The 14,457-nt window shown below is 44.9% G+C and overlaps 1 protein-coding gene across 1 annotated transcript in view; it reads right to left on the reverse strand.

Annotated features, from left to right (window-relative positions):
• The window catches only part of LOC146780370 (hydroperoxide isomerase ALOXE3-like), a 250,144-nt gene that overhangs the window by 205,020 nt on the left and 30,667 nt on the right, over positions 1-14,457 (reverse strand). The window contains exon 2 of the mRNA XM_085638542.1: positions 11,499-11,703. Coding sequence (XP_085494668.1) covers positions 11,499-11,703 — 205 coding nt within the window. The remainder of the gene's footprint in view (positions 1-11,498; positions 11,704-14,457) is intronic.

Raw genomic sequence — 14,457 nt, forward strand, 5'->3', positions numbered from 1 at the left:
GGATTGACATTGTTGGTCCCATGGATCCTCAAACAGCATCTGGGCACAGGTTTATACTGGTGGTAGTGGATCATGCCACCAGGTATCCAGAAGCTATTCCCCTAAGGACCAGTACAGAACCTGTGGTGGCAAGAGCTCTCTTGAGTGAGTTCTCAAGAGTAGGCTTTCCAAAGGAGGTAGTATCTGACAGAGATGCAAACCTTATGTCAAGTTACATAACTGCAATGTGGAAGGAGCGTGGAGTGAATTACAAATTCACCACACCCCAACACCCACAATGCTAGGTTTAGTTGAAAGGTTCAACAAAACCTTAAAGGGCATGTTCAAAGGGCTCCCAGAGAAGCTTAGGCGAAAATGGGACCTTCTCTTGCCCTGCCTTTTATTTGCATACAGGGAGGTGCCTCAGAAGGGGGTTGCCTACAGCCCTTTTGAACTTCTGTTTGGTCACCCTGTCAGAGGTCCATTGTGTTGGTGAAGGAAGGATGAGAGTTACCTCTCAAGCCCCCAAAACAAGACATAGTGGACTATGTACTTGGTCTCCGCTCCCGGATGGCTGAGTATATGAAAAAGGGAAACAAAAACCTTGAGGCTAGCCAGGAACTGCAAAAAGCCTGGCATGACCAAAAGGCTGTACTGACTGTTATCAGCCAGGACAGAAAGTGTGGGTGTTGGAGTCTGTGGCACCAGCAGCTCTCCAGGACAAGTGGAGTGGACCCCACACTATTGTTGAACAGAAAGGGGAGGTTACCTACTTGGTAGACCTTGGAACCCCTAGGAGTCCCCATAGGGTTTTCCATGTCAACAGGCTAAAGCCATATGTGGACAGGGCTGACATGGGCTTGCTCATGGCAACTGATGAGGGACAGGAGGAAGAGAGTGACCCACTCCCTGACCTCCTCTCACAGAACCCTGATGATGGGTCAGCTGATGGTGTAGCCTTGGCAGGCAGCCTCACTGCCCAGCAGCAAACTGATTGCAGACAGGTTCTCAATCAGTTCAGACACATGTTCTCACTGACTCCAATTCAGACTACCTGGTGCACTCATGAAGTGGACACTGGGGACAGTCTGCCTATTACAAATAAGATTTATAAGCAACCTGACCATGTCAGGAACTGTATCAGAACAGAAGTCCAGAACATGTTGGATCTGAGTGTGATTGAACCCTCAGGTAACCCTTGGGCTAGTCCAGTGGTCCTTGTGCCAAAACCTCACACCAGTGGTGGGAAAAGAGAGATGAGGTTTTGTGTCGACTACAGGGGTCTCATTGCCGTCACTAGGACTGATGCCCATCCACTACCAAGGGCAGATAAGCATATAGATACTTTGGCCTCAGCCAAGTACCTTAGCACATTTGACTTGACAGCTGGCTACTGGCAGATCAGACTAGCTTATGATGCAAAGCCAAAGACAGCGTTTTCTACCCCTAGTGGGCACTATCAATTTGTGGTAATGCCCTTTGGTTTGAAGAATGCACCTGCCACTTTCCAAAGGTTGGTGAATACAGTTCACAGGCCTGGAAGCCTTTAGTGCAGCATATCTAGATGATATTGCTGTCTTTAGCTCCACCTGGGAGGATCACCTGGTCCACCTAAGGAATGTTTTGGAGGCCCTGCAAAAAGCAGGCCTAACTATCAAGGCTACTAAGTGCCAGATAGGGCAGAATCAGGTTGTGTACCTGGGCCACCTTGTAGGTGGAGGCCAGGTTCAACCATTGCAGAGCAAGATCCAGACCATAATGGAATGGACTGCTCCAACTGCCCAGACTCAGGTGAGATCCTTCTTAGGCCTGACTGGGTACTATAGGAGCTTTGTCAAAGGGTATGGATCACTAGTGACACCCTTGAATGACTTAACTTCCAAGAAAATGCCCAAAAAGGTTCAGTGGACAGCTTGCTGTCAAAAGGCATTTGATGACCTGAAGCAGGCCATGTGTACTGCTCCCATTCTGCAGAGTCCTGACTACTCTAAAAAGTTCATTGTTCTAACTGATGCATATGAATTGGGGGTTGGGGCTGTACTGTCACAATTGAATGAAGAAGGTCAGGATCAGCCAGTAGCTTTCATAAGCAGAAGGCTGACCCCTAGAGAGAAACGTTGGTCAGCCATTGAGAGGGAGGCCTTTGCTGTGGTTTGGGCTCTGAAGACGTTGAGGCCATACTTGTTTGGTACTCACTTCCTGTTTCAGACAGACTATAAGCCCCTCTTATGGCTAAAACAAATGAAGGGTGAAAACCCCAGACTGCTTAGGTGGTCCATTTCCCTACAGGGGATGGACTTTACAGTGGAACATAGACCTGGGAGTAACCATGCCAATGCAGATGGACTCTCTAGGTATTTCCTCTTAGAACATGAAGACTCAACTGGTCAAGGTTAGTTTAATGTCCCTGCATTTTGGGGGGGTTGTGTAGGAGAGTAGGATCTGCTTCACATGGGTACCCCCACTTTTTGCTGGTGTTTCACAGTTTTTCGACCTAAGTCTGGCTGTGGCCCTGCTGATCAGGACCACAGCCTAGCAGCTTCCTCTCTAAAATGGTTTCCATGTACATTAGGTACATATCTAATTGGATTCTGGAGTGCCTTATAAGCCCCTAGTATATGGTATACTATGTACCTGTGGCATAGGTACCTCAGAGGCCTACCAGGGGCTGCAGCATGTATTATGCCACCCCTGGGAAGCACTCCAAAATGACACCGCAGGTCTGCTACTGCAGCATGGGTAAGGGTGTGCTTGCACCACTTACTGTGGTATAGGCTACCTATATCACTACCTTTTACAGACACATATAAACCTATAAGCCACTCCTATGGCAGGCCTTGACAATCCTGAAGGCAGAGTGCTTGGTTTTATGAGAGAGGGTGCTCAAGCATGAGCTGAGCCCCTCTGCAGCATTCAGAAATACTTCCTTATGGCTGTTCTGTGATACAGCCATACCATATACTCTTAAGTGCATTATAACCTCGCGGTAAATGCTAACTTTGGAATGGCTGCATCAAAACATGGCGTGTTTGGTGTCAAACATCTTGGAATACTACCCCCCACCAGTCCTGGAGGCGGGGGTAGCATTCCACCCTTCTAGAGAGAGAGACATGTTCACACTGGCTAAACCCGGTTAAAACTTTCCAAAGCCCTGGCATCACAAAATGGATGCAACTGCCTGAGACACGGGTCTGACCTCCTGCTGCTGACTGAAACTCCGGCAGGGGAGGCCTGGACAATAGGTTTCCTGTCACAGGGAGGTGTAACCACCTCCCCAGACAAGCAGATGTGTATTGGGGCAAGGTGGGTGCATTCAGAGAATGCTTTTGAGACACTGCCTGGGGCACACAAGGTGTCCCTGTGCATAGCCCAGTTCAAACTGGTTTCAGGGGCACTCAGTCCCTGCTCTGACATGAAACTGGACAAAGGGCAAGGGGGGTAACCACCTCCACCCCAGGTCCACCGATAGGTGGGGCCTTAGAGTTAGTCCATCACCTAAACTTAGTATAAGTATAGGAACCCAGTCCCTAGGACTTTAGATTACCCTGGATGAACCTCTGAAACATATATCCTGGACCTTCGACATTCTATCATGACTAGAAGATGGAAGAAATCTCCCTTGGGGTCAAGGAGTGACTCCCCTGCTTGGCAGGCACCAAAGAAGCAACTGACCGGTCGGAAATTCTGAAGCTCCCGCCAGACGCTGAAGTCTCTGCATCCCCAGAGGTGGATTTCCAGACTTCCCCGAGGCTACCCTGATTCCACAGCAAAGCTGAGGCCCGTAGCTATCGTGGGTAACGTGGAGCTGTGACCCCTGGACACCATGAACGTTTGCAGCAACACTACCTTCCTGGTCATCCTTGAAGTTGTGCTTTGGACTCCGCGTAGCCCCAGCCTTGAGCACCTCCTTGGCTCCACTCCATGAGTGACCCATGGGTCAGCTTCAAGTGTGACCTCTCGAGGCTCCTTCACGATCACTAGCCCGTTGGCTAGCACGTCCCCACAAAGACAACTTCACTTCTGCTTGGGCTTTTCTGGTTGCTCCTGACTTGCTTTTACTTACCCTCATTGGGTGAGTCCATCAGACCTTGCTGGTCTACACCGCAGTCCTTTCTCTGATTTCCTGTGACTTGCCGTTGCCAAGGCTTGTTGGGTCCTTCCTAGTTGCCTTTACCGCAGCACTCGACAGACTTCGTGGGACAGCTCGAATCCGGCTCATGGACTTCATTGATGCCTCCTGGACCTCGTGGCTGAAGAGTCAAAACACCCATCAACTCACCTGAAGCACCCGACATCTGTGGGCATTGGTCCATCCTGCCCTAGGTCACTGGCTAGTGACCCATACTCTGTCCCCTCTGCTTTCAGATTCCCATACATCCTAGATCCAGGCTTGGATCTCTCTGGACACTTCTCCTCTTCACGGCAGCAGCAGTTCTTTGCAGGCTTCCATTGGAATCGACGATGCGACCCGACACCAAAAGACACCTATGCACCCGGCTTCCCTGGATGAGGTAACTCGAGTACTCTGGCGCTCTTGTGGGTGCTAGCCCTAGAACTGTCTAAGTCCAAAAGGGTTTGGTCCTGACTTGATTAGAAGTGTCCCTAATCATTAAAATTCCAACCAAAACATTCTCTATAGAAGATAAGAGGAACCCGCGGTTGTGTTTCCACACTGCATACAATTCCCGTGGGTCCCACGTGTTACTTCCTTGGGTGGTTCCTTGGGGTCCCAGTGAATCTAGAGGCAATAAGCGTAGTGCCTATTTCAGTCGGGGTTCTTATACCACTTTTTTAGTATATGGTTTGGTACGCCCCTAGGGCTCAAACGTATATTTGTGCTTTTACTGATGCTTGATCACTTGTAAACTAAGTAGTTCAAACTCCAGTCTCATAAAGAAACTAGAGGGGTGTGTTTAACCTTAAATGCATATATTTTGAATATATACCTGGTGTGGTTGTCTTTTCATTTGATCATTCAAGAGATTATAGACTGGTAAAACAAGCTGCTTTACATTCCTTCAAGACTTAGCCTGAAGGCTGCTCTCCATAGCTACCACTGGGATAGCTTTCATATAAGGTTGTATTTAACCTATCACCATAAGGGGTTGTTTGGACTGATACAAGGTGCTCACTAGAACTAGTAGACAGCATATATCAGGCCACCTTTTCACAGACGCAAAGAGGCAAGTGAGGTACAGAAACAGGGGAGAGGGGTGCAGAAAGAGGCAAGAGGGGTGCAGAAAGAAGCAAGAGCAGTGCAGAAAAAAGCATGACAACAGCAGAAAGAAGCAAAAAAGGTGCAGAAAGAGGCAACAGAAGTACAGAAAGAGGCAAAAGAGGTGCAGAAAGAGGCAAGAGAGGTGCAGATAGAGGGAAGAGGAGTGCAGAACGAGGCAAGATGGGTGTAGAAAAGACACAAGAGAGGTGCAGAAAGGAGCAAGAAAAGTGCAGAAAGAGGCAAGAGAGGTGCAAAAAGAGGCAAGAGAAGTCCAGAAAGAGGCAAGAGAGGTATAGAAAGAGTCAAGAGAAGTGCAGAAAGAGGCAAGAGAGGTTCAAAAAGATGGAAAGAATTGCAAAAAGGGGCAATTGAGGTGCAGAAAGAGCCATGAGAAGTGAAGAAATAGGCAAGAGAAACACAGAAAGAGGCAAGTGAGGTGCAGAAAGAAGAGAGAGAGGTGCAGAAAGAGGCAAATAAGTGCAGTAAAAGGCAATAAAGGTTCTGAAAGGGACAAAAGACATGCAGAAAGAATCAAGAGAGATGCAGAAATTGGCAAAAGAGGTGCAGAAAGGGGTAAGGGAGGTGTAGAAAGAGGCAAGAGAGGTGCAGAAAGAGGCAACAGAAGTTCAGAAAGAGGAAGAAAGGCACATAAAGAAGATAGAGAAGTACAGAAAGAGACAAGAGAGGTGCAGAACGAGGCAGTAGAGGTGCATAAAGAGGCAAAAGGAGTACAGAAAGAGGCAAGAGAGATGCACAAACAGGTAACAGAGATGCACAAAGAGCGAAGAAGGATGCAACAAGAAGCAAGAAGAGTGCATAATGAGGACAAAGAGGTACAGAAAAGGCAAGAGAGATGCACAAAGAATCAAAGACGTGCACTAAAACACAAGAGAGGTGCATAAAGGGACAAGAGACATGCAGATAGAAGCAAGAGAGGTGCAGAAATTGGCAAAAGAGTTGCAGAAGAGGTAAGGGAGGGGCAGAATAAAGTAACAGAGGTGCAATAAGAGGGTAGAGAAAGAGACAAGAGAAGTACAGAAAGAAGCAACGGAGGTACAGAAAAAGGCAATAGAAGTACAGAAAGAAGCAAGAGAGGTGCACAAAGAGACAAGAGAGGTGCAGAAAGAGCGAAGACGCATGTAGAAAGAAGTAAGAGGGCTGCAGAAAGAAGCAAGTGAGGTGCAGAAATAAACAAGAGTACTGTAGAAAAAAGCAACAAAGGGGCATTAAGGGGAAGGAGGGATACAGAAAGAAGCAGGAGGGATACAGAAAAATGCAACAGAGGTGCAGAAAGAGGCACAAGAAGTACAGAAAGAGGCAAGAGAGGTACAGAAAGAGGCAAAATAAGTGCAGAAAGACACAGGAGAGATACAGAAAGATAAGAGAGGTACAGAAACAGGGAAGAGGGGTGCAGAATGAGGTGAGAGGGGTACAGAAAGAAGCAAGAGAGGTGCTGAAAGACGCAAGAGAGGTACAGAAAGAGGGGAGAGGGGTGCAGAAAGAGGCAAGAGGGGTGCAGAAAGAAGCAAGAGCAGTGCAGAAAAAAGCATGACGACAGCAGAAAGAAGCAAAAAAGGTGCAGAAAGAGGCAACAGAAGTCCAGAAAGAGGCAAAAGAGGTGCAGAAAGAGGCAAGAGAGGTGCAGAAAGAGGGAAGAGGAGTGCAGAACGAGGCAAGATGGGTGTAGAAAAGACGCAAGAGAGGTGCAGAAAGGAGCAAGAAAAGTGCAGAAAGAGGCAAGAGAGGTGCAAAAAGAGGCAAGAGAAGTCCAGAAAGAGGCAAGAGAGGTATAGAAAGAGGCAAGAGAAGTGTAGAAAGGAGCAAGAAAAGTGCAGAAAGAGGCAAGAGAGGTGCAGAAAGAGGCACGAGAAGTACAGAAAGAGGCAAGAGAGGTACAGAAAGAGGCAAAATAAGTGCAGAAAGACACAAGAGAGATACAGAAAGATAGGAGAGGTACAGAAACAGGGAAGAGGGGTGCAGAATGAGGTGAGAGGGGTACAGAAAGAAGCAAGAGAGGTGCTGAAAGACGCAATAGAGGTACAGAAAGAGGGGAGAGGGGTGCAGAAAGAGGCAAGAGGGGTGCAGAAAGAAGCAAGAGCAGTGCAGAAAAAAGCATGACAACAGCAGAAAAAAGCAAAAAAGGTGCAGAAAGAGGCAACAGAAGTCCAGAAAGAGGCAAAAGAGGTGCAGAAAGAGGCAAGAGAGGTGCAGAAAGAGGGAAGAGGAGTGCAGAATGAGGCAAGATGGGTGTAGAAAAGACGCAAGAGAGGTGCAGAAAGGAGCAAGAAAAGTGCAGAAAGAGGCAAGAGAGGTGCAAAAAGAGGCAAGAGAAGTCCAGAAAGAGGCAAGAGAGGTGCAGAAAGAGGCAAGAGAGGTTCAAAAAGATGGAAAGAAGTGCAAAAAGGGGCAATTGAGGTGAAGAAAGAGCCATGAGAAGTGAAGAAATAGGCAAGGGAAACACAGAAAGAGGCAAGTGAGGTGCAGAAAGAAGAGAGTGAGGTGCAGAAAGAGGCAAATAAGTGCAGTAAAAGGCAATAAAGGTTCTGAAAGGGACAAAAGACATGCAGAAAGAATCAAGAGAGATGCAGAAATTGGCAAAAGAGGTGCAGAAAGGGGTAAGGGAGGTGTAGAAAGAGGCAAGAGAGGTGCAGAAAGAGGCAACAGAAGTTCAGAAAGAGGAAGAAAGGCACATAAAGAAGATAGAGAAGTACAGAAAGAGACACGAGATGTACAGAACGAGGCAGTAGAGGTGCATAAAGAGGCAAAAGGAGTACAGAAAGAGGCAAGAGAGATGCACAAACAGGTAACAGAGATGCACAAAGAGCGAAGAAGGATGCAACAAGAAGCAAGAAGAGTGCATAATGAGGACAAAGAGGTACAGAAAAGGCAAGAGAGATGCACAAAGAATCAAAGACGTGCACTAAAACACAAGAGAGGTGCATAAAGGGACAAGAGACATGCAGATAGAAGCAAGAGAGGTGCAGAAATTGGCAAAAGAGTTGCTGAAGAGGTAAGGGGGGGCAGAATAAAGTAACAGAGGTGCAATAAGAGGGTAGAGAAAGAGACAAGAGAAGTACAGAAAGAAGCAACGGAGGTACAGAAAAAGGCAATAGAAGTACAGAAAGAAGCAAGAGAGGTGCACAAAGAGACAAGAGAGGTGCAGAAAGAGGGAAGACGCATGTAGAAAGAGGTAAGAGGGCTGCAGAAAGAAGCAAGTGAGGTGCAGAAATAAACAAGAGTACTGTAGAAAAAAGCAACAAAGGGGCATTAAGGGGCATGAGGGATACAGAAAGAAGCAGGAGGGATACAGAAAAAAGCAACAGAGGTGCAGAAAGAGGCACGTGAATTACAGAAAGAGGCAAGAGAGGTACAGAAAGAGGTAAAAAAGTGCAGAAAGACACAAGAGAAATACAGAAAGATAAGAGAGGTACAGAAACAGGGAAGAGGGGTGCAGAATGAGGTGAGAGGGGTACAGAAAGAAGCAAGAGAGGTGCTGAAAGACGCAAGAGAGGTACAGAAAGAGGCAAGATGGGAGCAGAAAGAGGCAAGAGAAGTGCAGAAAGAGACAAGAAAGGTGCAGAAAGATACAAGAGAACTGCAGAAAGAGGGAACAGCAGAGCAGAAAGATGCAAGAGAGGTACAGAAAATAGAAGAGGAATGCAGAAAGAGGCATGAGGGGTGCAGAAAAAGCAAGAGTGGCACAGAAAGAAGCAGGGGAAGTGCAGAAAGAAGCAATTTAGGTGCAGAAAGATGCAAGAGGGGTACAGAAAGAGGCAAGAGAAGTGCAGAAATAAGCAACAGAGGTGCAAAAAGAGGCAAGAGAAGTATAGAAAGTGGCAAGGGTGGTGCAGAAAGAGGCAAGAGAGGTGCTGAAAGAGGCAACAGAGGTGTAGAAAGGCAAGAGGGTGCAGAAAGAGGCAACAGAGGTGCAGAAAGAGTCAAACGAGGTGCAGAAACGGTAGAGCTGTGCCAAAAGAGTCAGTAGGGGTACAGAAAGAGGCAAGATGAATGCAAGAAGGTGCAGAAAGAAGCAAGAGATGCAGAAAGAGGCAAGAGAAGTACAGAAAGAAGCAAGAGAGGTACAGAAAGAGGGAATAGAAGTGCAGAAATGGAAGAGGAATCAGAAAGAGGCAAAAGAGGTGCAGAAAGAGGCAAAAGAGGTACAGAAAGAGGCAAGAGACATGCAGAAATGGGAGAGATGTGCAAAAAGAGGCAAGAGGGGTGCAGAAAGGGGTTGGAGGAGTACAGAAAGAAGCAAGAGAGGTACAAAAAGAAGCAAGAGAAGTGCAGATAGAAGCAACAGAGGTGCAGAAAAAGGCAAGAGAGGTGCAGAAAGATGTAAGAGAGGTACAGAAAAAGCAAGAGAGGTGCAGAAAGAAACAAAAGAAGAGCAGAAAGAAGCAACAGAGGTGCAGAAAGATGCAAGAGAAGTACAGAAAAAGGAACAGAGTTGCCGAAAGAGGCAAGAGAGGTGTAGAAACAGGGAAGAAGGGTGCAGAATGAGGCACACGGGGTGCATAAAAAAGCAAGAGAGATGCAGAAAGAAGCAAGAGAAGTGCAGAAAAAGGAACGGAGTTACAGGAAGAGACAAGAGAGGTGCAGAAAGAAGCAAGAGAACTGCAGAAAGAGGAAGAAATGTGCAGAAAGAAGCAACAGAGGTGCAAAAGAGGCAAGAGAGGTGCAGATAGAAGTAAAAGAGGTTTGCCCACCATTAGTACCAATTTAACACCCACATTTAGCAATAAGTAGCACATGACCATTCCAGCTTTGCAAAGGGTCTTCCACCACTCTGTAATATATTTTGCTGTATTTTTTATAACGTTTGAGCGATTTGAGTATGAAACAAGGGTATTTTTTGTTCAAATCTGCAGATTATGTGGCATATGATGGATTATGTGGCATATGCAGGAAATGTATAACTATGCCAAAGTTTGCATGGCCGAACAGTCACATGATTCCAGTGGCCCTGCTCATATCTCTAACTAGGTCCAGAAGGGCTCCTCTGTGGTTGTTTCTTTTTTGTGTCACATTGAATTTATAGTTTAGCTTCTATGAAATTGAGGAAGATGAAACCTGAGGTTACAACTACACAACACAGACTACCATACCATATAATTACTCTCCATAACACATAATCCCACTCCATCAACATAATTCCTAAACACTAAATACCACATACTTTCTATCCACATAATTTCACTTCACAACATACCACATAATTCCACTACACACAGCGTACATCCACTCCACTTGAAAAAACATCTATAAAAATAAATGTGAGACCTATTGCATTGCAAATACTTGTTTAACTAATAGTCGCGCTTGCAGAGTGGTGGAAAAAGGGGGCTGGGCCTCTAACCAGTGCTCAGGAATTCTGGAGCATAGGACTTACAGGAGGTACCAGGAGGGCTTCTTGACCCCCAAAGTCCATCATGAGTAAAGTGGACTTCATCCCCCAACCAGTAGTTTGCCAGGAGGTGCATTTGCAGAGTATTGGAGAAAGGGGGCATGGTGGACTCCAAAGACCTCTTAGCAATTGCACTGTGTGGGACTTACTTGAGTTAACTAAAAGTGGGCAAAGGTTACAATAATTAAAGTATGGCATATTTGAGAGCCTGAGGTTGAATTTGGTGCTCAGAATATTTGTTTTTGTGACCAAAGTCCTCCTAGGCATAGCTAAACTCAAGGTGTGCAGCAGGAAAGGTGATAGAGAGTGGGATGTCAGGAAACCTTGGGTGATGGCAACAGAGGGTGAGACTATCAGGATCCAGGAATTTGCTGCCACACAGGGCTGTTGAAGTTTGTCTCTATTAAGAAAAAAATCATTGTGAGCATTGAACTTGGAAAGTTGTATTTTTAAACAAATCCTTTTAAGAGTTAGACCTTGCAAAGCTTGCATGGTTTTGCCCTGCACTGCTTGAGCTGTTGACAGAGACTTGTACAGAGTTGAACTTTGGGAATTTTATAACTAATCTAGTCAGAACTGCTGAAAATTGATTCTTTTACAGCCCATGACATAGCACCATGGTACTCTGACAGTACCTTTTCAAAATGTAGATGGCATCAATTCACTTTATCAGTGTCTTTATAGACCTGACACTACTTAAGTGATTTTTTTCCCCAGAGTTACTATTTTTATCCCTATATAATGTTACTACATATATTTATGTTGTGATGGCTGTACCAAAAACATATTAGCACCAAGATAATCTAGAAATTCCAAAAACTAAAAAGTTAGGTTGTGAGTAAGACATAAGTTTTGTGAATTGGGTACTATGGTCTAATTTAAGCAGGGCTCTACCTGTCCCTTCAGGGAGCTCCACGGTGAGATATCCCTCGATCCAGCGGTAGCAGGGGAAGTGGTAGATCTTTCCTGCAGGAGATTCCACATTGACTTTGCTGCAGAACCAGCTGTCCTCAGGGAAGACAGAAAAGGGCTCTTTGTGAAGGCGGATGAGTTGGATATCCCCCAAGTCCTTTTTTTCATGGATGTGGTACACGTCGGTCTGAAAACCAAGAAACCCAGAAGCATTATTTTATTGTTTAATTTCTATTTACATATACCAGCCACCAGGACCTTTAAATGCCAGCAAGAATTACATTGCTCAATATCCTCTATCTGACTAATTTTTATGTTACAATAGGTAGAAAAATAAGCAATTGGTATGCTAATTAATTTAAATCTTTCCAAAGGCAAACAATTGAAAAACGTTTTCACGATTACAAGTACATAATCTCAAATAACAAGTGTTGTTAGATTACGCAATCATGTAAGAAATTCCACTTAAATCTCATAACTTGATTTCCAAGACAATGTTTTGCAGTCTCAGTTGCTAACTTTATGTAATGAATTGAGATTCCATTTGCCTCAGTTAAGGAGTCCAGTGTCCAAACATATGATTCAACAGGATCCAGGAAAAGCTATTCAGTATCTTGATAGCAGGGATTTTCCGACGAGAGAAAGTAAAGTTATATGAAGTGTCGGGTTGTTGACCCAATAACCTCTAAAATGGAAAAGGTTTGATTTCCTAGAAAATGTGGTCAAACTCCGAACTCTTTTTAAAAATGGTGACACTGGACAATTTATAGCAGACCATTTAGCAATCCATAGCAATACTGTGAAGGATTTTGTTTCACAGATAACCATTGTCAAGATGTTGGTCAATTTAGGATAAAAAGCACATCTGCTGGTGAGACTAGCAAAGGGCAAGACACTTTCAGAAAGGGACAATTAAAGTAAGCTCCTGATCAAGGCAAACACTTAATGGCAGGTCTAGGGAGATACCTCCACTAGTAGGTTAGCTGAATTTGTATAGCTCTTACTTGGGAGGGAGTAAGAAGGCAGTGTCAAACATGTCAGAAGGTCCATTTCTTTCGAACCATTGTTTTTAGCCTAAATTCACCAGCTTTTGATGGAACCTTTCAAAGAATTGGTACATTAAAAAATAAAATTCTAAACCTTACAGGCATGTGTGAAAAGATGCCATGCACAGTATCACATTTAATGTTTGTATTTTTGGGTATAAAAGACTAAACTCGTTCTTTGGACCTGATAGCTCTTTACACTTTTGTGTGGAGCCTTTACTGAAATTCTACTACATGCAAAAAACATAAAAACTATGCATGCAGATGATTTTGAAGACCTCCAATTTTAAAAAGTGTTTAACTGATGAAAGCCAATCACCATAAAAGGTTACTTTTTTGGAATCAAATTATCCTGCATTGCCATGTGTAAAATTAAGGACATTTACATGATCAAGACCGACATTTAAGGAAACAATCCAGAAATGAATATATTTGAGAAAAACAGAGCATTCGAAATTTGGTTGCTGGTTGAGAGACTGCACAAGCAGGAACCACAATCCTAGTTAGGGAAAGTCATATATTCATCAGAGATTACCTGTGCTCACCCTCTGGTAGCTTTGCACAGGGCAGTCAGGCTAATCTAAAGAGACAATGTTTAAAGTTGTTGTGCAACTCACACACACAGTAACAGAATGAATAGAAAACAAAAAGACTCTGCACATCTTTACAAAACTAGAATACTATATTCTAAACAAAGCAAGCCAAAACAACAAAAATAATAAATGTAGTGTAGCGCTCAGAAGCAAATTGCTCTAAAAATAGGGTATCTCGTTGCGCTGGACCAGAACAAAGTTAAAGTTTGGGCCGATTGTCTATCTATCTATCTATCTATCTATCTATCTATCTATCTATCTATCTATCTATCTATCTATCTATCTATCTATCTATCTATCTATCTATCTATCAATATATATATATATATATATATATATATATATATTACCTACTGGCGGTCCCCAGTAGGTAGTAATAGTTAGGACTTTGTTTCTATTCAAAAAGCATTTTTTCTTTTGCCAATATCTTGACGTATCTTCGCTACATTTTCAAAACTGATGGGGCGCTCAGGTCAGCTCCTTTCTTGCAAGTTTTGGGGTGATTTGTCAAGCGGGGGCCGAAAAAAATAGGGGATCCCCAAGCGTGTTTTCTCCATGTTAATTTCCATAGGAAACTTCCGACAGGGCTACAGCTTGCACTGCTGAACGGAATAACACCAAATTTGGCAAAAAGGTAGCTCTTGGTCCCAAAAGCACTCTTTTCATTAAATGGTGTAAATCCGTTCTGTAGTTCCTGAGAAATTCATATTAAAATAATGTTAGTATCTGGTGACTGCAGTGGATCATCGAACCGTCCAGATCACTAGCGTGACTGTGATTGGCTGCCAACACTTCAAACCAGGAAGTGTGGCAGCCATCTTGTGACTTAAACTGAGTCGCAAGAAAAAAGGTGAAAAAGAACAAAAGAGGGAGGGTAGGAACCCCCTGACTCCCTAGGCCTGCTTAGGGGGTCCCACAGGAATCCCGCGGGCCAAAAAACCCATTTTTTTTATATTTCCAGCTGGATTCACATAGGGTCTGCGATTCCTGGCAGAAAAAAAATAAATATTGCGGTCTCCTGTGCTTTGTTTAATTAAACCCCCGGTTGGGTCATGTCCTGGGGCAGTGCCAAAATGTGATGTAGGGGCCCTTCCAGGCCCCAGCAGCCCCTGGGACTGCCAACTCCCCAGGGCAATTTTATTGATATGCAGGGGGCATGCGCCCCCCTGCAGCCCCGGGACTGCCACCTCTGAGGATCTTTTTATAAAAAATGCATGGGGGTTCCTACCCCCCTGCGCTCCCTGGGCATTCCTTAATTTTGGGTAGGGGGGCCTCACGGGCCCCCCAAAGTGCCACTGGTGA

This window comes from Triturus cristatus, chromosome 12 (genome assembly GCF_964204655.1).
Source record: "Triturus cristatus chromosome 12, aTriCri1.1, whole genome shotgun sequence".
Lineage (NCBI taxonomy): Eukaryota > Metazoa > Chordata > Amphibia > Caudata > Salamandridae > Triturus > Triturus cristatus.